Source organism: Loxodonta africana, chromosome 16, assembly GCF_030014295.1.
Source record: "Loxodonta africana isolate mLoxAfr1 chromosome 16, mLoxAfr1.hap2, whole genome shotgun sequence".
NCBI classification, from domain to species: domain Eukaryota; kingdom Metazoa; phylum Chordata; class Mammalia; order Proboscidea; family Elephantidae; genus Loxodonta; species Loxodonta africana.
The window spans coordinates 36915106-36939080 of NC_087357.1; the positions used below are offsets into that span (position 1 = coordinate 36915106).

The 23975-nt window shown below is 49.0% G+C and overlaps 1 protein-coding gene across 1 annotated transcript in view; it reads left to right on the forward strand.

Annotated features, from left to right (window-relative positions):
• SLIT1 (slit guidance ligand 1) overlaps positions 1-23703 on the forward strand; it is a 207611-nt gene extending 183908 nt beyond the window's left edge. Inside the window, 11 exon segments of the mRNA XM_064269086.1 lie at positions 6607-6770; positions 8641-8765; positions 9024-9121; positions 13841-13980; positions 14122-14215; positions 15722-15859; positions 19141-19378; positions 21067-21197; positions 21637-21791; positions 22837-23125; positions 23472-23703. Of these exon segments, the coding sequence (XP_064125156.1) occupies positions 6607-6770; positions 8641-8765; positions 9024-9121; positions 13841-13980; positions 14122-14215; positions 15722-15859; positions 19141-19378; positions 21067-21197; positions 21637-21791; positions 22837-23125; positions 23472-23703 (1804 nt within the window).
• The last annotated feature ends 272 nt before the right edge of the window (positions 23704-23975 follow it).

The window sequence follows — 23975 nt, forward strand, 5'->3', positions numbered from 1 at the left end:
AGGAATATTGGACTCTGGTTGTGAAAGGCATTTTGTGTCAGGTGAAGAGAGTTTGGACTTTATTCTATAGATAGAAGGGAATCATGATATAATTAAATTTTAGAAAATTTCTAGAAAGCCAGTGATGACATATGGAGGCTTCATGGGAGGGAGGAGTTGAAAATAAGCCTGGCTGGAGATGGGGACTCTGGACAAAGGCCAGGCAGAGACAGTGTTGTTTATTGTTTGGCTCTCTCCCATTCGCAGGGACATGTTTCTGTTGGTGTTTGGTGATTTTTGGCTGTGAGCTCAAATTTCGTTGACAATAATCTTCAGGAATTCTGAGGACCTAAATTGGAGATGCTTTTCTCCAGAAAGCATTTGCACTTGCCTCTGCTAAGTACAGGGGTTGCTGCTGCTCTGGGACCAATTAGCCTCCTTTGCATACTCCTGGGCTGTAGCCAAGTGTCTGCTTCAGCTTCCCACTCTGCCATGCCTGACTGTTGCAGGTATTGAGTCCATCTTTCTCACCTCAGCGTATCTCTTATGCTTGGGGTTTAAACATGCAGTTGGCTACTTTTCCTCCATCCCCACAAGAACATAATAATACCCAGGTAGATACTAATCTATTCTCTAGCTCAAAATATAAAGGCTTTTCCCCCTAAATAGGAAGTGAACAAATAACATATATATTGTACAAACAAAAAACCAAAGCTGCAAAAAAAATTTTGAGCCTATGCCTGTCTATAAATTCAGACTTTCTTAAGGAGAATAGTTGCATCAGGCCAGAAGCCAGATCCAAACTGTAAGAAATAAACCAGTAAGTAAAGATCAGTTTAGCAGTAATTTCAGAACAGGGCACCAGCATTACCGATTAGATGTATTTCGTTAATTGCATCTAAGCCTGATTTCTCTACAAGACAGCATCTGTGTGAAAGGAATCTTCCACTGTTATGGAGCAATCTTGCGAATAAACTCTGCCCTTTATACCCAGGGTTTAAAATGGAATACGTGTGTGTGTTTGTATTCAAGTGTCTGCACATACGCACATGCAATATTGAATGAATGCATGTGCTTGCACACATCTATCCAGTGTCTCCTCTGCACCGAACAGCTGCAGCTATTCCATAGGATTTCTTGAGCACTTACAAAGACTCAAGGAATAGTAAAAGATAACATAGACTCACTACATTGGCTCTTCACTTTGGCTAAATGCAATCTGAATGAAGGACATGCCCGTGGCTCTGTAACGAATCACGGATGGGCCAAGAGCAGTGTCTGGTATTCTTGGTTCCTGAAGGTCCTGGAGCTTCTAGGAAGCCATCTGTTCCTAATGTGACTCTGGCCTGGGCCTCTCCTGTTCACTGGCAGCATGGTAGATGGGTGCGTGGGTGAGGGCCTGGCATAGTGAGAGGCCCACTACATTGAAACCCATGAGCTGCCGACCTGTTGGTTAGTAGCTGTAGCACTTAACCACTACGCCACCAGGGTTTCCGAACTCTAGACTAGGAATCAGGAATTATAGCTTTAGGTCTACAGTGGTATCTCAGACAATTCATTCATCTCCTTAGGCCACTTTCCTCACCCATACAGAGGCTTTTTCTAAGGTCTCTAATGGGTCTAACACTCTATGATGATTGTGAGCGCTTATCACTGCGCACGGCTTCAATATGCTGGGCATTTCTCTGCTGCAGTTTATTTTGCCTTTAGTTCATTTTTCATCCATCTGTCTGAGTGTCTGTCCATCCAGCCATTCATCCATCCACAGATATTTACTGGGTGTCTACTATGTGCCAGACACGGTGCTAATGTTCTTCAATGCAGTTCTTCATTGCGATGATCTGGTTTTGTTGCCTCTAATCTGTTGCCGACTGGAAATCTAGATTTCCAGGTTCATCGAGATTTAGGTGTAGAAAGTAAATATGGAATGATCAAATTATGATATGCTCATAGGATGGAATAGCAAGTCGTTGGTAATTATGACAGTGTAATTTATTATTTGGTGAAAAAGCAGAATGAAGACTGTACACTCTGAGTTCAATGACATGCAGATATGTACACAAGAGCTGAAGAGAACAGACTAGAATTAAATTAGTTACACAGTTACACTTATAGGATGATGAATGGTTCTTTTCTTCTTCACTTTCCTTTGCTTTTATATGAGCTTTGTGCATTTGCCATGCTTTTAGGCAGGCAGTCACTCAGCAACCATTTATTGGATGACGGCTCGTGTCAGGCACAGCTCTGGCTTTACTGGTTCCTGCCCCCGAGGAGCTCCAGTCCACTAGAAAGCTGTTTCTGTTCCAGTTACCTTAATGGAAGCCTGGCAGGACCTTGGCATAAACAGATTGAATATCTACTGTTTCAACTATTTTCAAGTGATACCAAATATTAACAACACATGGTTGTTTTTACTTAGGCTGGGTGTGGGTCTGGATCCACAGTCCTTTTGAATCAATGAGACGCCTGGCTGTCGTCCCGCCACTACGTCTCAATTGAGAACAGAAACAGCTTTCCTGTGGCTGCCTCACAGAGTCACCTCTAGAGCCGAACATCCACTAAAGCTTTAACGTCTCCTTCACCTGAGCAATACCTCCTCTGTCCATCTGACGCCGAGGCATTGCTCTCTCCTTTTAGTGGACTGAAGCTCTCCGCTCCCCACCGAATCCACAATAATTTCTTTAGGGGACAAATGCCCCCAGATGAAAGTGAACTACTAGTACTAGTGAAGAGAGGGTAAGATAGTGCTTAGGCAAAAAAAGAAAAAAAATGTTAAAGCTTGAAATTTTGAATTCAGATGTGGCATGGAGTATGCTCTACACTAACCAAACCCATTGCCTTCAAGTCAATACTGACTCTTAGCAACCCAATAGGACAGAGTAGAACTGCCCCATAGGGTTTTCAAAGAGTGGTTGGTGGATTCGAACTGCTGGCCTTTTGGTTAACAGCCGTAGCTCTTAACAACTGTACCACCAGGGCTCCTTGCACTATACAGAAACAAGAAAAAGCAAGTGTTGGCCAAGCCAGAATTTTTAAACAGCTTCATATGTGTCTTTGGTCCTGCAGTATTTATTGTTAAGTGTCAGAAAGGGACATTTACATTTGAGGTAGGACTTCGCTGGGGTTTATAGGGGGAGTACATGCACAAATTTAGGGAATCTGTGAAGATCCCAAGACATTTCAAGGGCCCCACATTTATAATGAACTCAGATTTTGTGCTTTTGGCATTTCCTGTAAATGAGCTATAAGACTGAAAGAGGCTGGTCACAGTAAACTTTAAACGCGTGAATCATTGCTGACCCATGCTCCTGCAGTGTACTATAAAAAAATTTTTTTGATTTTGTATTTATCTTTTGAATAACAGAATTACACTACATTGCACTTTTATGTTAAAATATTAACCTAGTGAATGTAAAACTTTTTAAATATACCATATCACAATTTTTTTACTCCTGTTATTTAAAAAGTCTTTTTTTTTTTTTTTTTAAACACAATGGAGCTTCAAAAGATCAAAGCACCTGACCTTCCTCTACCTCCGAGAGGCCCTGGGACTATTCTGTAGAAACAGGAAGGTGTCTTCTCTGTGCTTTTAGCCAGGATGGATGCTGTCAGCAAATAAGGATAGAAAAAATTAAATACATGTCGAGGTTGAACCTGCTTTTCTTTCCAAGCTGCATTATTCCCTTGGTGCCCATTTCAGGTTAGATGTGCTTGTCTTTCTTCCCCTCTAGATTGCAGGCTCTTTATTGAATCATAAAGTGAGTCCCAGAGGTGTTAAGTGAGTGGCTCAAGGTCACCCGGGCAGTCAGCAGCTGTGTCAGGGCCAGAGCCCAAGTCTGGTTCAGCCTCTTTATAAAAATCACACAGTGGTCAGCTGTGCTATTTTGGGGAATTCTTGTTTAGAGTCGTTGCCACTTTTATTAGACTGTGTGCATCTCAGGGGGGAGCCGTGTCCTCTGTAGCACCCTGAAACAGGTGGAAAATGGGACTCATTAGTTGCTTAATAAATACGACCATTCTCATTAACATTATGTATAAGTTTATATACATTATGTACAGATACATATGTACAAATATAGATATGTGTGTGTATATATACTTATATACACACATACCTATATATATGGAAACCCTGGTGGCAGAGTGGTTAAGAGCTATGGCTGCTAACCAGAAGGTCAGCAGTTCGAATCCACTAGGTGCTTCTTGGAAACTCTATGGGGTTGTTCTACACTGTCCTATAGGGTCACTATGAGTCAGAATCGACTTGATGGCAGTGGATTTGGTTTTCGGTTTGATCTATCCATCTGTCTGTCTACCTAGCTATCATCTATCCTTACATTTTCAAAATAACGTTGATATTGACCTTCAGGCATGAGGCACTAATCTTTACATTTGCTGAATCAAAGAACTCTGGCCCATCTTTCCCTTATACCCAGGTCTTGTTCATCTCTACGTCTCCCACTGTGATTTAGCGAAAAGATTATGAGCTTGCCCACCAGATTAGTAAAAAAATTAAGAGATTGGTAACATACAGTGTTGGTACAGATGTGAGGGGCCAGGCTTATTGGAGGGCAGCTACTAATATTTTACATGCACTTCCTCTGTGACCTGAGTCCTACTTCTAGGCTGTTGGAGGGAAATGCTCACACTTCACAAAGAGGCGTGCACTGGAGTGTTCACTGCAGTTGGGAACAACCAGAATGTCCAGCAATAGGGAAATTGTGCAATGAACTGTGGAGCATCCATTCTTTGGGATGCTATTGGGAGCAGTTTGACAAAATGAGGTGGACCCAGATATGCTGACCTGGAAGGAGCTCTAGGGCATTCTGGTTAGTGACAAGAAGGAAGCTGCTCAATAATGACGTATACTGGGTGTCATTCTGAGGAAGAACCGTTTGTGTAAATATGGCAAAGGACAGTGGACGCCTTTGTGGAGGGCAGTGAGAATGGGAGGGAGACTGTTTTTTTTCTCATGTGGATACACCATAGTTTACTTAACCACTCCCCCGACTGATGAACACTGGGGTTTCCAGTCTTGCTATCACCAACAATGCTGTGATCAGCACCATTGCACAGATGTTGTTATGTGCTTGTCTAGGTATTATCTGTGAGATAAACTCCCAGAAATAGAAATACTGCATCTAAAGGCAGCTGCATTGTTCATTTGGACGCCATTTGCACTCACGTCAGTAATGTGAGTGTACCTGCTTATTATTATTATTGATGTAAAATTTACCTAATATAAAATTAACCAGTTTAAAGTGTGCAATTCAGTGGTATTCAGTGCATTCAGAATGTTGTGCAGGGTGGAGACTTTGGCTCTGTCTGCAATGTCTGAGGTGGTTTACAATAAGAATGCATTCATGTATTCCTTGTTTAATTAAAAATGAAAAGCAAAATAAGAGCGTATGGGCTTCAGAATCAGACAGCTCTGGGTCTGCCCAGGGGCTGCCCTTCAGTCATTGCATGACCCCAAGCCAATGACTTACTCCTTGTAGGGCTCAGTTTCCACATCTTGGAGATGGAGCAAAGCAAACTTAAATTGCAGAGGTAATGAATAAGAAGATTAGATGTGCTAAGGGATGAGAGCAACTGGCTCATCGCAGCAGTAAATGTTAGTTCCCTTCTCCCCCAGGTACTCTGGAGACATTGGACTCGTGGGCTTTGGCCTCAGCAGCACAGGTTCAAATCCCAGATCCCCCCTTTCCTCTGTGTGATGGCAAGTTCCTTAACCTTTTTGAGCCTTGGTTTCCTCACGCGAAAATGGGGATAATAGGAAGTGGTAAGGACTCAATAGAGAGCCCTGGTGGCACAATGGTTAAGTGCTCAGCTGCTAACTGAAAGGTTGGTGGTTTGGACTCACCAGCAACCCCACGAGAGGAAAGACCTGGTGATTTGCTCCTATAGATTAAAAAAAAAAACAAACCCGCTGCTGTTGAGTCAGTTCCGACTCTTAGCAACCTTGTAAGACAGAATAGAACTGCACCACAGACTGCCACATCCTTTTCCCATGTAGCAGCTGGTGGGTTCGAACCACTAACCTTTCAGTTAGCAGCCGAGCACCTAATCATTGCACCATCAGGGTTCCCCATAAAGATTACAGCCTAGGAAACCCTGTGGAGCAGTTCTACTCGGTCTGATGGGGTTGCTATGAGTTGGAATTGACTCAACAGTAAATAACAACAAGGATTTAATAAGACAATGCATATAAATTAGATAATGCACCCATATCACCAGCCACCCAGATCAAGAAGCAGAACCCCACCCACACCCGCAGGCACGCCCTTGTGCACCCTCTCACTAGGAAGTGTTTTTATTTCTATTCACACTCATGCCTCCTTAAGCAGAGCCAGTAAGTATTTTACCACTTCTAGGAGTCTGATGTGGAAACCTGGGTAAACTGGCCTGGTCTTACTATTTATTTGGGGCGGACAGGTAGCTCCCAGGTAGCCTGGCTGCCTGCTCCTGGCTACTCACAATAGTGCTGGCTACATGGTAAATGCTCACAAAACGGGGGCTATCAGGATTTTTGCCAGCCCCTGGCCCAGTGCCTGGCACCCTAGGTGCCCAGCGGGTGAAGGACCTGATGAAGCTGTAGTGCCTACTTCTCTCTGATCTCTGTCCCAGGGCCATTGGTGCCAACCCCCTGTACTGTGACTGCCACCTCCGCTGGCTGTCTGGCTGGGTGAAGACGGGCTATAAGGAGCCGGGCATTGCCCGCTGTGCTGGGCCCCCAGACATGGAGGGCAAGCTGCTCCTCACCACACCGGCCAAGAAGTTTGAATGCCAAGGTGAGCCTAGGAGCATGGGGCGGGGGAGGGGGAGTACTGGGTTGCATCCCACTTCCTGCTGCCCTGGTGACCTTCCAGGCCCTCCTGTCTCCGAGTTGACTGGCTGGGCGGGGGTCACATGGCAGGAACGAAGCACCTGCTGCTTGTTAGGAGGGCTGCCTTCTGGCCCTGACATAGAAAGAACAGAAAAAGCCAACCAGAAAACCTCAGGCCTCGAAGGCTTTAGTCCCTCCCTGTGGTTATGCAAGGAAAATAAAAATAGCAGCAATGTTTCTGGAAGCTCCAAGCCTCGCAGCAGCAAGCAAGTGCTCTGCCCTCCCTGTGGTAGGAATTGCGCTCAGCAATTAGCATAAAACCCATCCCTCGCCACCGTCCCTGGTGGAGCCGCTGTGCTCAGCTGTCGGTCTCCTGCCATTCGCAGAAATACAGGCCTGTGTGGGATTGGAGGCTCGTTCTGCTCTTCTCTGAAGGCTCCTCACCTTGAGCATCTATAAACGCTTGCTCAGGGATTGACTGACTGACTGACTGACGGCCCCACCCTGGAGGCTCTCCTGAGCAGAGAGCAGCAGCCCCAGGCCCTGTCCTGTGTGCAGGGGGGCAGCTGGGGAACAGCCGGGAAACCATGGGCCACGGCCCCTGCCCTCTCCAAGCTTCTAGACTGCTGTCAGGAACGAAACTGACAGCCACAGGTTAACGAGGAGGCCCTCGCCACCCCGTGTGCAGGACGCAGTCACAGCGGGAATGGCTCAGGTGGGCCCCATCTGCGGCTCGGATGTCCAGAGCAGGCCACTTTATGTTTAAACATTTGCTCAGTGCTTATTAAATGGGGATGGGGTTGGTGTTGGTGAGGAGAGTTGTTTGTTTTTGAACTTTTTATTGAAACGTAACACACATCCAGAAAAGTGCTCCCTGAATTTTTACAAACTGAACCCACTCATGTCACCAGCACCGAGATCAAGAAGCAGAGCCCCAGCTGCACCTAGAGACCCTGCTGTGCTCCTTTCCAGCAGGAGTAGGAGATGTGTTTATTTCTAGTCACGCTCATGCCCCTCAGCTGAACTGATATTTCACCACGTAGGGCCCTGCGTGGTACAAATTGTTTACGGTCCGGTGGTAACCAAAATGTTGGTGGCTCAAACCCACCCAGCGCTGTGGAAGAAAAGGTCTGCAAGCTGCTTCTATAAAGATTACAGCCGAGAAAACCCTATAGGGCCTGGCTGCCTGCTCCTTGGTTCCAGCTCTAAGTCCAGAGAAGAGCATCCGTGTGGCCTAGAAGACTGGAGGAGATCTTACCTGCAGCTGGCAGGTGACAGAAAAGGTTCTCCCTGCCTCAGTCTTGAAGAGAAACAGCTTCAAGGCAAATGGCCCTTCCGCCTCAGTGCGGCCCCCTCACAGCGCTGAGTTCGGCTGCGCAGGACTCCCACCAGCTGAGGTGGCCACCTTCTGTTATCCTGGCTCTGCAGGTGTCAGGGCTGGGGGTGATCGCTGCGAAGGTGTGGGCAGAATGCTCTCATCCTGACGGCTGCCCTAACCACCAAGTGTGCAGCACTTCTTAGGGTCAAGTGTAGGTTAAGCACTTCATGTGGATTAGCTCACATGGTCTGTACAGCCCTCTAAGATAGGGACTGTTATTAGTCCCATTTTACAGAGGAGGGTCCAGAGACTGGGGGGGGGGGGGTGCAGGGCGGGGGACTAAGGAGGGAGCACGTGAGCAGGATCCAGAGGAACTACAGGGAGAGGTGAAAATCTTGGCAAAAGGACTCCCCACCTCCCTGCAAGGCTGGGAATCCTGAGGCAGGCGCTCTGTGCCCAGCGCTGCCCTGCCCTGTCCCCCCCTTCCTCCTGCATTGATGCCCTCCCCCTGCCACAGGTCCCCCCACTCTGGCTGTCCAGGCCAAGTGTGATCCCTGCTTGTCCAGCCCATGCCAGAACCAGGGCACCTGCCATAATGATCCCCTTGAGGTGTACAGGTGTGCCTGCCCCAGCGGCTACAAGGTGAGTGGAGCTGAGGGCTGGGCAGGGGAAGGGCTCCTTGTGTGTGCTGTTGGGCAGAGCCAGAGCAGGGGTGGGTCTCTCTTGCCTGTCACTTTGTCCCCAGTGCCCAGAGCAGTGGATGTTTAATCAGTGGCCTTACGTATAAATAAATGAGTGAATGAATGAATGACTAACTCCTGGGAAGGAGGGACTGGCCTCTGTTGGCTCACCCTAGCCCCAGGACTTCTTGGGGTCCCCACTGCTGATTTTTTTCCCCAGGGCCGCAACTGTGAGGTATCCCTGGATGGCTGTATAAGCGGCCCCTGTGAAAATGGTGGGACCTGCCTTGCACAGGAGGGTGACGATGCTAGCTTCACGTGAGTTGCCTGGAAGGGCAGGAACCTGGTGGGCAAGGGTGCTGGTGGGACCCTGTACCCGAACCTCAGTGCCCTCCTCCCACCGCTGGGGTTGCCCCGGCCTTCCTTCTACTCTGGGAGGAGATGAGGGGTGCGTTCCGGGGGAGGGGGGTTGACTCCAAATCACAGCCTGCAGGGTTCTCCAAGCCCACCAGGCCACGCCCCTCATTTTTCAGAAGAAGTGAAGGCAGAGCAGGCTGTAGTTGGGTTGGGCTTGGGGCCTGCTCTGCTGACTCCTGGTCCCGCCCTTTTCCCTGCTCTTGCTAGGCGCCAGGGGCTCCTTCTCATGGCACTGGGAATCCATGGCCATGGGCAAACGCTGTGGCAGTAGCAAAGGGCAGTCTGTGGGCATTTTTAACCCCCATAATCTCTACGAACCCTGTCAAAGCCTCCAATCTAAGTCAAAACGCCCTACTTGTGATGTCAGTGCTGCTCAGGGCAGGGCCCCCAGCCAGCCCCTGAGACAGAGCCCGATACTGCTGTTACCGGAATAAGGTTCTTGCCTCTCACTGGTCAAAAATGAGCAGGTAAGGCACCTAGTTTTCCACACCAGCAAAGCTTTATTGAAGAGGCTTGCAAGCAGAGGTGAGGAAGGCCTAGAGCAACTCTTACCCTTGTCTCACAGAACAAAAGACAGGCCTGGGAGTTTTTAAAAGTTCTTGGGTGGGGAAAAGATTCATGTTTATCATAGACACAGGCAGGGATATGTTAACTAAGGTGCGTGCACAGCAGCTTTCCAAGATGGCTCCTGTCCCAGAGGCCTCTGGGATTCGTAGCAGGACTTATTATGGGTTGTCCCACCTGCGCAGTTTCTTGCTTCCCGGGCTGGATTCCCTGGCTGGGGCTGTAGCCCCTCACTGCCCCTGGTGGAAGGTCACACAGCAGTCACAGGTGGATGTTCTGCGCATGCCCCTCGGCCTGATCTTCTCTAACTGCTTCAGAAAGGCAACTTGAAAGAAGTTTGCGGGGTATTTTTAGATACCCTGCCCCATTGTCCTGGGGAATGGGTTTGTTTCTGTGCCCTGGCCCATTTCTTGTTACTTTGTTTGCAGATTTGGGGACCCCTCTGTTCTCTTTCTTACTAAGTCTCTAGGTTCCACACTCAACCCCCTATTACCTCCCTGATAAAAATAAATAAATAATAATAGTATTTTTTTTTTTTTAGTAAAGCCTATTTCTCTTTTACTTGCTTCTCCTCAAACCACACCAGTCTCTTTGCTATTTCTCAAACAGGCACCCTCTGATCTCAGGGTCTTTGCTCCCTGTCTTACTGCTACTGTGGGATGAGGTGCTCAGAGGTGGAAACAAGTCCTGGCCACTCAGCTTATCAGTCACACTGGTCACTGGTCAGAAGGGGATAGCCCTGGAGGCCCCAGCATGAAGGGGCCAGCCTAATGATCTCATCTCTTTAAGTCCTTCCTGTGCTCACCTTGCCATTCAAGTCCCCCCTACCCCACTGCTTCCCTCAGAGCACCCCAGGGAGCCCACCACCACGTTGCTCTCCCGACTCAGAGCTTTTCTGAGGAATAGAGAGTATTTAGTTGCTGAAAATAAATTACCAGCGGGGAGAGAGCAAATTGGCCCTTCAGAAAATAATGTTGAATCTACTGGCAGAAATGGCCAAACCTATCTCTGCAAACCCAAATTACCTGATGTAAAAAATAAACCACTAAATGGCCTCTCTTCCCCGTCGTTGCCTTGGAAACGGCGTCCTTACAATAGACTCACGTCCTCCTCTGGGCTTTTCAAAGCAGCCTCTCCCCATTCCTCAGACTCCTCAGAGGCCTATGGAGAGTAGGGAGCTGAAAGGACAATCCCCAGAAATTTCCCCTGCCAGGCAGAGAGGGGTACAGCTCAGGTGAGGTGGAGTAGCCCCTCACACCTGGCAGCCTTGACTGAGGGGTCGTGGGGGCCGAGGGGTGCATCCCTGAATCACTCCTCAACCCTGAGGCTTATAAGGGCCTCAGGAGTAGACCAGGGGAGGTGGCTGGAGCGTAGATGGCTGTGGAAGCTGATAAACCTAGCAGACTTCTGCCACACCCATTGCAGAGCATGGCAGTAGGTGGGCACCGGAACAAGCCTCAGGGGCATGCTGAGCTCCTTGAGGGCAAGGCAGGTGTCTTCTCTCCGCGTGCCCAAGAAGCAGACTATCTGATAGAGGAGACAGTCTTACCACACAAAGGTGACTTAAAGATAGGGTTGTCACTATCAGAGGACAATAAGAATTGCGCACTGGAAGGGACCTTCCAGAGTCCACCCACACCATCCCTTTCTACCTTGTAGAGAAGCAAGCTGAGGCTCTGACTTGGCTGAGGTCCCCTGTGGATGAGTACCAGAGCCTGGATGAGAGCCCAGGGCTCCTGCACACCAGCTCTGATGCAGGGAGCAGGGTCTCCCCTGCAGCCAGTCACAGGGTGTTCTGCAGGCTAGTGGGTGTGGAGGTAGAGAAGGCAGCAGAACAGGGTCAGAGCCAGGCAGGCAGATTGTCCCCAGGGGCAGAGCAGGGGTGGGCCTCAGTAGATGGGAGGCCTGCAGTAGCTTCTTAGCTGCCACCTGTGTGTGCCAGTGTCCTGCACTAAGGCTGACCATTACTGCAGAAAGGGAGGAACAGAGAGGAGTTGGTGGTCCTTGGGGCTGCTGTGCTGGGGACCTGCCACCAGGATCCAGGGGCATCTCTGAGGAGCATGGTGGGAGCAGCCCCGGGGTGGGACCATGCATCACAAACTCTCCATCCCTGAAATCCCCGCCTCCTCTGTTCTTCCCTGACCCATGCCCCCTCCACTGCCCCCAACTCTGGCTAGAGGGGACTTTCTGAAATTTAAAGCTGATCCCGTCACCCCCTGCTTAAAACCCCTATGTTGTTCCTCCCAGCCTTCAGGGAAAAACTATACCCGGGAACATGCTGTGCAGTCTTCAAACCTTTTTGCTCACATACCCCCAAAACAAATTTTTAAAACTATATATCCTCTCACACATTTTTACATTTCTCATTGTAAGTTCAATTTTTCTTTGCAAAGGGGGTAATTTCCAGGATATTGTAAATATTATTAACATTTAAAAAACCGCTTCTCTTTAAAATGCCTCCAATGGAATCTAAATAGCATAGCTGTTTGATATCGCTTTACAATTATGTGAACAAGCTTCTCTTTAACAGTTAACCTTTGATCTCGGTCTTTTTTTCTCCTCGAGCTGGTACTTCAATTCTATTAACCCCCTCCCCCCCATTTTCCTTCTAATGTAATATGTTTTTGGCTAGAGAATCTTTTCTTCAGCACCCCGTCATACTTCTCTGCCACCAACATGGGATATGACCTTACGTATAAAGTTTTTTTTCTTATTTCTTGTGACCATAAGCATCTGATTAAAAGTTTCTTCCACACTGAGTTATCATTACAACTATCAGTAATACATAATTGATCAAAATAACATAATTGTATTACAAAATTTGACTGATACAAATTACACATGAAAGTAAAATGTTATTAAACTGCATCTCTTAGGCTAGAGGACTGTTTTTGTTTTCTGCTCTTCGATGGATGCTTGTTCGCGGATGCTACTGGGTGAATGTTCTAGAACAAGAGAGGGCTCCGCATCCAGCGTGTTCTTTTTTTTTTGACACGTAAATTCTGAGAAAGTTTGTTCACCTAAACAAACCCACGGGATTAGAAGGAGTTTTATTACAGCCGTGTCACTCAATTCTTTGAAACCCTTCTGAGTTTATATGCCAAAAAAAAAAAAAAAAACCAAAACCCAGAGTGATGTGTCATCCAAAATTATTTTTAATATTCTATCAGCTGACAGCTCCATGAGGTCCTCCTTCAATTATTTCTAAGGCTAGAACTGGGAACCTCCTGACCTGTAAACGCATTTGTTCATTCACATCCTCAACATCCATATTTCTGAATGCGCCCTTATTTGGTGGTGAGGGTTTTAGGCCCTGAGGCATGTCCCACCTTGAACTTGGACTTGGACTTGGACTTGGACTCAGACTCGGACTCAGGCTCGGGCTCGGACTTGGACTTGCACTGGGACTGGGTGAGAGGTGGAGGAGTTCCGGGACAGGTCAGTTTAGTGAAGAGGTCATGTGGGACTTGGAGATCTGGAATTTAATTTCTTAGACCTTTCTTACCCACATACCCCTTGGAAAACTCCTGAATGACCCAGAGCAGGCACACACTGGTTTAAAGATCACTGATCTCCAGGGCCCTCCACACCTGGTTCCCACTCACCTCCAGGCTCATTCTCACCCTCACTCCGACAAGTCCTGAACTACTTAGATGAGCAGGTCCCCTCCCAGAAGACTGGATGTTGGGCTTTATTACACACCCCTGTCCGAACTGTCTTCCTTCTCCTTCCTGTTCTCCTTGTCACGGACCTTGGTTAACCCATCACCTCCTCCAGGAAGCCTGCTTGGGGCCACTTCCCTTCAAGAAGGAGTTAGGTGTCCTCTGCCCCTTTGTCCCTGCTCAACTTCAGTGCTTACACCAGCCTGCTACTCACCACCCTCCCCCACTGGATCGTGAGTCCCAGCACCCAGCATAGGGCCTGGCCTGGAGTAGGGCCATGACTCTGAGGAAGGGTGATGGTGGTGGCGGCCGCAGGCTTCCACCAGAACTCTGGAAAGGCTGCCACCGGGGCTGTGGGGCCACCTGCCTCTCCTCTCTCTGCCCCCACCCACAGGTGCTCCTGTCCCACTGGCTTTGAGGGACCGACCTGTGGGGTGAACACAGATGACTGTGTGGAGCACGCGTGTGCCAACGGGGGCAGCTGTGTGGACGGCGTGGGCAACTACACCTGTCAGTGCCCCCTGCAGTATGTGGGTAAGCGTGGTGAGTTTGAGTGTCAGAGTGGGAGGGCTGTGCCCTGCCTGTGTCTGTGGAGGTTTCTGCCGGGCTGGCTGCCTGGCCAAGCACACACAGGAGGGCAGCTTCTCTCCTGCTTCTTGCTCGTTCTCTCCCCAGGAAAGGCCTGTGAGCAGCTGGTGGACTTCTGCTCCCCGGATTTGAACCCGTGTCAGCACGATGCCCAATGTGTAGGCACCCCAGATGGCCCCAGGTCAGTGTTGCCTATTTCCGGGGCCAGGGAAAGAGCACAGCCCCCAAGTCAGACTGGAGTCTACCTCCCCGCACCCTCTTGTGTCCTCCCCATCAAGGGGGTGTAGTCTCAGCCGTGCAGGGTTCCTTCGACTCAGTGCAGTGTGTGTGGGTGGGGTGGGAGGATTATGCAGCTCACTGCCTGCACGACCTTGAATGGATCACTTGACCTTTCTGAGTCTCGGTTTTCTCATCTGTAAACTGGGTGCACCGGTAGCTTCCTCCAGGGCAGTTGTAAGGATTAGATGAAAAAAAGAATGAAAGTGCGTGCTCAGTGTCTGACATCTGGTAAGGGCTTCATGTAGAGATATCATCATTGCAGATCCACAGTCTGTTATCCCCAAGTACCAAAACCATAAAGCTTTGAAAACCAAAAGCCACTGGATGGCAGAATCTGATCTGACCCGAACATATTTGGTAACAAAAGCCGACCCACACTGACCCAAGCTTTTTCATAGTTTGTATTTATTCCGTGCAGTGTATCAGTAGATTTGGCTGCAGAAATATGAACACATTTATGGGGCTGCCCCAGACCCCACTGGCATGCCACATAGTATACAGTTATTTGCACTGTCTTCCCTTTCCAAGAAATCCCTTGGTGTTGCAAACAGCTAAGGCTCGGCTGCTAATCGAAAGGTTGGCAGTTTGAGTCCAACAAGAGGTGCCTCAGAAGAAAGGCCTGGTGATCTACATTCAAAAATTCAGCCATTGAAAATTCCATGAAGTACAGTTCTACTCTGACACATATGGAGTCGCCATGAGTCAGAGTTGACTCCAGAGCAACTGGCTTGAATCTTTGAGGTGGGGGACTGCTGCCAGTGGAGACAGGCCTGACCACGGGGGAGGCTGATGGATGGGAGGATCTTGCAAGGCCATGGCTGAAACCAAGGTGGAGGGGCGGGCCCTTTATTTGATAGGCAAATGGTTGGTCAATATGTGTTTTGGGGAAAGCAGTGAGGTGCAGTGAGAGCTGGGAAGCTGGGGGCTGGCCTGGTGTCCGGGCGCCAGTGAGGGGCAGATATCAGCCCTGCTGGGGACTGGGGGCTGGGGGAGGGCTGATGAGCCTGGGTGACTCAGGGCCCTGTATTAGTGGGTCCTGGGAGAACAGAGGAGGAAGCAGCTGAGCAGCAGGCAGGCTGGGAAGGGATGATGCTTGTCCTTGGATGTGCTGTTGGAGATGAGGGTGGATCCTCCCCAACAAGAGTCCCATCCCCTGCTGCTGGGCACCCCCCTTCCAGCCCAGGGCCCCACTCCAAGTCTACACAGCTCCTCCTTTGCACTAAAAGAGCAGCCCCGGATGGGCTGGGCAAGCACTCTCTCTAGGGCTTGGCTTGACCCCTTGGGGATTCTCTGTCACACACACAGGGCCCACCCCACAGGCTGTGTGGGCCCTGGGTCCTGACACACTCTCCTGGTCAAGCTCTGGCTGAGCGTGCGGCCATCACTCCCCACCCCTGCCTGCCCCCAGGTGTGAGTGCATGCCAGGTTACACAGGCCACAACTGTAGTGAGAACCAGGACGACTGTGGGAACCACCGCTGCCAGAACGGAGCCCAGTGCGTGGACGAAGTCAACAGTTACTCCTGCCTCTGTGCCGAGGGCTACAGGTAAGTGGACCTGGACGCACCACGGTGACTCCTCACTGACCGACAGCAGCCTCCAGGTTTTGCTAGGGGTAGGGAGGGGGGAAGGGCCAGAGCCTGGGAGTTGGATCCTGGGGTTTTCACCATGGCTATGCCAATCACTGGAGTCCTGGTGGCACAGTGATTAGGCACTTGGCTGCTGACCAAAAGGTTGGTGGTTCAAACCCACCAGCCGTTCCAGGGGAGAAAAGACCTGGAGATCTGTTTTCATAAACATTACAGCCTAGGAAACCCTATGGGGCAGTTCTACTCTGTTCTGTAAGGTCTCTGTGAGTCAGAATTGACTGCACAGCACACAACAACATGCCAGTCACCCGCTGTGCAGCCTTGGAAAAGTTACTTGACAGCTCAGGGTGTAGACAAACGGTCCCTGTTTGGTGAAGGGGTGGGAGATGGTTACAGATTACTGGGCAGTGCCCCTTCACTCAGCTGTCAGCTGAACCTCTGCAGACACGCCCATTAAGGGCAGGTGTAATGCAGCTGTAAGCCCCAGTCAATGGTCATTTACCAAATCTCCCCTCTCGGCTCCTCTGGGAGGTTGGGGAGGACATCTGCCCTCCTCCTGGCTCACTCACTCTCCATGCTCTGCTTGTGCCTTAAAAAAAGAAAAAAAAAAAAAGCTTTTTTTCAGATTAATTCACAAATCATGCAGGTCATCCATTTAAACTGTGCAATTCAATAGCTTTTAGCATATTGACAGAATTGTGCAAACCATCACCACAGTCAATTTTAGAACATTTCATCACCCCACAAAGACAATCTGGGGTCCTTTGTGACTGGCTTCCTTCACTTAGCATAAGGTTTTCATGATTCATCCATGTTGTCTCATGAATTAGTACTTCATTTCTTTTTACTGTTGAATAATATTCCATCATATGGATATACCACATTTTGATTATCCATTCATTAGCTGATGGACATTTGGGTAGTTTCCACTTTTTAGCTATCATGAATAATGCTGCTATGAACATTTGTATACATGTTTTTTTGAGTGGACACTTAAGTATACACCTAGGTATGGAATTGCTGATCATATTGTAACTATGTTTAATTATTTGAGGAACTGCCAGCATTTTTCCAAAATAGCTGAACCATTTTACATTCCTACCAGCAGTGTATGAAGGTTCCAATTTCTCTACATCTGGACCAACACTTGGTATTATTTTTTATTATAGCCATCCTAATGGGTGTGAAGTGATATTTCATTGTGATTTTGGTTGGCATTTCCCTGATGGCTAATGATGTGGAGCATCTTTTTGGGCTTACTGGCCGTTTATATAGCTTCTTTAGAGAAATATCTATTCAGATCCTTTGCCCATTATTGAGTTATAATGGTTCTTTATGTGTTCTAGATACTGTCCCTTACCAGATATATGATTGGCAAACATTTTCTCTCATTCTGTGGGTTGTCTTCTCACTTCTTTGATAAGAAGCACAAAAGTGCTTTTTTTTTTTTTTTTTTTGTATCACAAAAGTGTTAAATTTTGATGAAGTCTAATTTATTTTTCTTTTGTCAATTTTGCTTTTGGTGTCATATCTAAGAAACCATTCCCTAATCCAAGGTCATGAAAATTTACACCTATGTTTTCTTCTAAGAGTTTTATAGTTTTAGCTTTTACATTGAGGTCTTTGATCCATCTGGAGTTAATTTTTGTACGTGGTGTGAGGTAGGATTCCAAACTGAACTTGTATCCTGCAACCTTGATGAACTTTTTGTTAGTTCAAATAATTTTTTAGTGGCTTCCTTAGGATCTTCTATATATAAGATCATATCATCTGCAAATAGAGATAGTTGTACTTTTTATTTTCCAATCTGGATGCCTTTTATTTCTTACCTAATTGCCCCGTTCGTACCTTCAGTACACTAGTGGATAGAAGTGGTGACGGCAGACATCCTGTTTTGTTCCAGATCTTAGGGGAAAGCATTCAGTTTTTCATCATCTGGTTGATGAAGTTCTCTTCTATTCCTAGTTTGTTGAGTGTTTTTATCATGAACGGGTGTTGAATTGTGTCAAATGCTTTTTTGTGTGCATATTGAGATGATTATGTGGTTTTTGTCCTTTATTCTATTCATGTGATTTATTACATTGATTGATTTCCAGATTATTAGACCAAGCTTGAAATTCCTGGGATAAATCCCACTTGGTCATAGTATATAAAAAAAATAGTCCTCTTTATATATGAATGGGTTGATTTGCTAGTATCTTGTTGAGGATTTTTGCATCTCTATTCATAAGAGATATGGGTCTGTAGTTTTCTTGTGATGTCTTTGCCCAGTTTTGGTGTTAAGGTAATACTGGCCTCATAGAATGAGTTAGGAAGTATTTCCCTCTTTTGTCTTCTGGAAGAGTTTGTAAAGAATTGATACTAATTATTCTTTAAAAGTTTGATCGAATTCACCAGTGAAGGTTTCTGGTTCTGGGATTTTTGTAGTGGGAAGTTTTTTTTTGTTTACTAATTCAATCTCTTGTTACAAGTCTCTTCAGATCTTCTATTTTTTCTTGAGTTGGTTTTGGTAATTTGTGTTTCTAGGAAATTGTCCATTTCATCTACATTATCTAATTTGTTAGCATACAGTTGTTCATAGTATTGCCTTATAAACCCATTTTCATCGAGCCAAATCTGACTCACAGTGACACTATAGGACAGAGTGGAACTGCCCCACAGGGTTTCCAAGGCTGTAAATCTTTACGGAAGCACGCTACCACATCTTTCTCCCAAGGAGTGGCTAGTGGGTTCATACTGCCGATTTTTCAATTCACAGCCGAGTGCTTAACCACTGTACCACCAGGGATCCTTGTAGTTCTTTTTGTTTCTGAAAGATTAGTAGTAATACTCCCTCTTTTATTTCTGATTTCAGTAACTTGAGTCTTCTCTCTGCTTGTGTCTTAAATGTTTTCTGTAAAATGGGCATAGTAAAACCTGCCTTGCAGGGTTTTGACATGAGCAGTGACTGTTTCTCAAACTTTAATGAAACATGAATCACCTTCAATCTTGTTAGGATGCAGATTCAGGTTCAGTAGGTTTTCCACTTCTGACAAGTACCCAGGTGATGCCAATGGGGGCCAGCACTCGCCTCTCACCTTTTTCTCAGTATCCTTCCGGCTCTTAGTTCTCTTGGGGAAAGTATTCATTAGGAGCATCTTCCCAAGGTGTTTAGTGATTTCGTCTCCAGGACTGCGGAAGGGGGGTGCCCCTTCGTCCCTTGGCCCTGCCCTCTCTGATGTGCATCTTCTGTCTCTCAGCGGACAGCTCTGTGAGATACCTCCCCGCCCACCTGCCCCCAGGAGCCCCTGTGAGGGGACTGAGTGCCAGAATGGGGCCAACTGTGTGGACCAGGGCAGCCAGCCCGTGTGCCAGTGTCTCCCCGGCTTCGGTGGCCCCGAGTGTGAGAAGTTGCTCAGTGTCAACTTTGTGGACCGAGATACTTACCTTCAGTTCACTGATCTGCAGAATTGGCCTCGGGCCAACATCACGCTCCAGGTGCGTGCCCAGGGGCCTAGTCACAGCGGGAAGTCAGGGGCAGGGGGCCCTGGCCTCAGGTCAGAGCAGCAAGACTCATTCCTTCCCAGGAGAACCGGAAGGGCCTGCAATCCAAAGCTCTTTGGTGGTGAGTGTCAGAATCTCAGCTTGAACTAGTTTAAGCACAATTGGAAAGGTTATTGGCTCACAAAATCAATCTCAGAGAAGGATGGGGTGGAGGTGGTGGCCTCATGGATGACCCAACCCAGGAAACCAAACTTGTCAGGACTCTCTCTGACCATTTCATGTCTGTACCACTCTTCAGCTTCAGCCTCCAATGCTGCAGACAGGCTTTCTCCACGTGGCTGGAATGTGGCTAGAGTTATTAGCTCTGGGTTTATATTTTTGGCCAAGTGTTCCTGGAGGCCTTTAAATTGTCCTTTTCAGGTCTTGAATCTCATCTCAGAACATTATTGTGTTGAGGGGGATAAAAAAAAGAAAATCCCACTTCAGTAACATTGATAAACAATATAGATATTTTGCTAAATATCTCATATTTCTTAGGGAAGCAGAGGGGAGTGGCCTTAGGTTGCACATCACACAGTAAAAAATATAAAACTCCTCTTTAGACACTTCTCCCGTTTTCCAAAATCCATTTCCTATCACAAATGCCACATCTTTCTTCTCTCCTTTCTCTTCTCCTCTTCTTCCTTCCTCCTTTGTTCTCAGAACCCTTCAGCTTCTCAGACACACTCACTATGCTCTTCTCCCCCATATCACTGCTTCACAATCTTGTCCACTTCCATTGTCCACACAGCAAGACAGCAGCTATCCTAACTGCTCACAAAGTAAAACTTGTAAAAACCCTAACCGGCCATTGCCTCAGGCATATCCTCAGAGAGGTTCAGTTTATCCCAATATGCCCCATAAGGTCCTAGCACCTGATATTTAAAGAGGCTCTTGCTTGCCAGCTCTAGTTGGACAATAATCCCAGGGAAGATCTCTGACTGGCCTGTCTTCAGTCATATGGCCATTCTTGGACCAACCAACTGAATCCAGGGAGATGGGGTGCTATGATTGGTCCAGTCTGGGCCATGAGCCCACCGCTACAGTCCAGGGGGTTGAGTTCTTTACCAGAAGAAATGCGGAAAGAGGGACAAGGCAGAAAAATTAAAAAAAAAAAAAAGATCATGGCTCCTACAGTGTCTTAGAGGGATCTCCATCCCAAGGCAAAAATCAGCTTTTGCTTCCATGGCTCTCAAGACAGACACTAACTCTTGAGTGGGTCCTTCCCAGTGTGGGTGGCTCTGCCTATTAGCCTTCCTGAGCTTGTCCTTTATAGTTCCCACACTGGCCCCAAGGCTGCTCCCACAAAACAGGGCTACCCCATATCCCTGAAAAGTGTTCTCACTCTAGCGTTTCCTCTCTGGGCAAATCGTCTCTAGGTCTCCTGCCTGCGCTTCCCAGCACATGGTTTCCAGGCCTCAGCTGGCCCATCTGCCCTCCCTGCCTGACACTGGCCAGACTGGCAGTGGGTGGTGTTTGAACCAGGGGCTCCCAAACTCTGGCAGTGCCCCCTGGAGAACATGACGCCTGGGAAACTGGTCAGGCAGGGAGGATAGCAGCTCTCTTCCAATCTTGGGTCCCCATCTGCCCCTCCTACCAGCTCTGTGGTAGGTGGATGGGAGAGAACATGCCATTGTCATCAGGTCTCCACGGCAGAGGACAATGGGATCCTACTGTACAACGGAGACAATGACCACATCGCGGTTGAGCTGTACCAGGGCCACGTGCGCGTCAGCTACGACCCAGGCAGCTACCCCAGCTCTGCCATCTACAGGTTGGCTTCCTCATGCCCACCAGATGCCCTCAAGCCTGAGGGACTACCAGGTGGGCTCTCCTGGGCTAGAAAGAGGTGGCTATTGGGACTACTAGAAATCGGGGCTGCCCAAGTGGAAAGAACATTTGAGCTATCTAGTCAACCCCTGCTGGGTCTGAGGCTCTCTGAGGCCTGAGAAGTTGCCACCCTGCCACCACTTCAGAGGGGGTTCCTCACCAGAGACTGATCAGTTAGAGACTCCTGCCCCAAACTTCTCAGCTTTCCCCAGGGAACTCCAAGAAGGGGACTAGGAGGGACCAGGTCACTGAGTACCCACAGTCCCCTCTCAGAGATTTGGTTCCCTGGGAAGCAGCTGCTGGATCCCATGGCCCTTCTGGGGAAGCACCCAGCCAAAACTAAAGCCCATTCCCTGGGGTGGGGGCACCCCGTCTTTTTCCAGTGCCGAGACAATCAATGACGGGCAGTTCCACACCGTTGAGCTGGTCACCTTTGACCAGATGGTGAATCTCTCCATCGATGGCGGCAGCCCCATGACCATGGACAACTTTGACAAACACTACACGCTAAACAGCGAGGCCCCCCTTTATGTGGGAGGTGAGGACCTGGCTCAGGGGGAGGTGACAGCAATTCCAGGGTGGGACCTATTTTGCCCTCTGGCTTGAGACTTGTCAGGAGAGCTGGTGCCCAGGGCACTGAACTTTGTGGGGGAAAGTTCTAGTGAATGGCCAAGCTGCTGAGGTTTTCCTCCCCTGCCCAGAGTCCTAGGCTGCTCTCTGCCCAGTGCAGACTGACCATGCAGGGTGGGTGCCTGGATTGGGCCCGAGCCCAAGGCCTGGCCTGGGACTTTCCTGGGTGTCTTCCCACTGTGGGCAACTATTCTCTTCTTGTTGGCCCAGAAGGGGCTTCTCAATTGTTTGGGGTTCATTCCCAGTCTTGAGGCTCTCAGAGGTCCAGAGCAGCTGTAAAAGACCCAGGTACAGAAGTTCTTGCATCAACTGGAGACCTCCCTGGCTGGCCTTATAGGCTTTGCAGGTCAAAGGGCCTTTCCCCTCACCCCATTCTACCCCACCTGCCACCTGGTCCACCACCTGCAAACATTTCTAGATCCAGCCAAGGCAGGATTCTGGTGCAGTAGGACTGCCTCAGCATTGTGGAGGGGCTTGCTGAGACTTCCAGGCAGATGAGAGGGACAGGCCCCTGGGTTCTAATCCCAGCTCCGCTACCTACTAGTTGTGCAACTTCCAGCAAGTCACTGGGCATCTGTCAAATGGAGACAGAAGTACTTACCTCAGAAGGTTGCTGTCAAGTGACCACAAAAGTGGGTGAAAAAGTGCCATGCACATGAGTTCTAGGCCCCAGGCCCTTTGTTGCACTTAGATGTCCCTGAGAGGTAAGAGCTGGTACCCTGTGTGAGGGCATCCAGACTTCAGCAACAGGGACCCCAAAGCCTTACCCCCAGCTCTGAGGCCAGAGGGAGCAGCCTTTTCATCGCTTCTGGGACAGAAGTCTAGGCCCTCAGAAGTAGCAAAGGACCTTGGCCCAGGGTTACAGAGACAGAAGGATGGAGGCCAAGGGCAAGAGTGGACACTGGAACTGCTGTGGTGACTTCAGAGGTGGGTATCTGCCCTGCCCTCCACAGGGATGCCTGTGGATGTGAACTCGGCTGCCTTCCGCCTGTGGCAGATCCTCAATGGCACCAGCTTCCATGGTTGTATACGGAACCTGTACATCAACAACGAGCTACAGGACTTCACCAAGACGCAGATGAAGCCGGGTGTGGTGCCCGGCTGCGAGCCCTGCCGCAAGCTGTACTGCCTGCATGGCATCTGCCAGCCCAATGCCACTCCAGGGCCTGTGTGCCACTGTGAGGCCGGCTGGGGGGGCCTGCACTGCGACCAGCCAGCTGACGGTCCATGCCATGGCCACAAGTGAGCCTGGGGGGAGGGGCTGCACTCTGTCCACTCGCCCCTTTCCCTGAGTCCCACTTCCCAACGGGAGAGCAGCCACATGGAGAGTATTTTTTAAATCCCCAAATTGGAACATGTGGCCTAACACAGGGCTTTATTGCATTTTTTTTTCCTTCTTCTAGTTTTCAGTTTTTATTGATAGGAAAAGTCCCTTAGGGACAAACACAGAGTCACATTTTGCTCCCTTTGTTTAAATCTTGGACACAGAATAAAGCTGGTGAAGAGAAGGCTGGGAGGGGCAGGGCACCCTCAGGGTGGCCTTGGGTTGGTTGGCTGGCTTCACAGAACTTTTCCTCTGTCCCTGCAGGTGTGTCCATGGGAACTGCGTGCCCCTCGATGCTCTGTCCTACAGCTGCCAGTGCCAGGATGGGTACTCGGGGGCCCTGTGCAGCCAGGCTGGGGCTCCAGCAGACCCCTGTGGGGGGCTGCGGTGCCTGCATGGCCACTGCCAGGCCTCGGCCACCAAGGGCTCACACTGTGTGTGTGACCCGGGCTTTTCAGGCGAGCTGTGCGAGCAAGGTCAGGGCCCCCACTCCTGACATGTCCTCCCCAGGGCCCCTCCCCAAACTTGCTTTAGCAACTTAACTTTCTCTTCCTCCCTGTGTACCCCTCACCCTCCTTCATTCTGGGACACCATTGGACTTCGGTGCCCCCACCCCCTGGACACTGGGCCCCCCCTCAGAAAGATGCCCTACCCCTCCCTAGACCCAGCTTGCCCTGCGGTCCCCTTATCTGGCTAACTGCCCTTTCTGGCTGGCGGCTCTCCTAACAATTCCTGGCCCGTCACCTGGGGCGCTGGAACGCAGCAGTG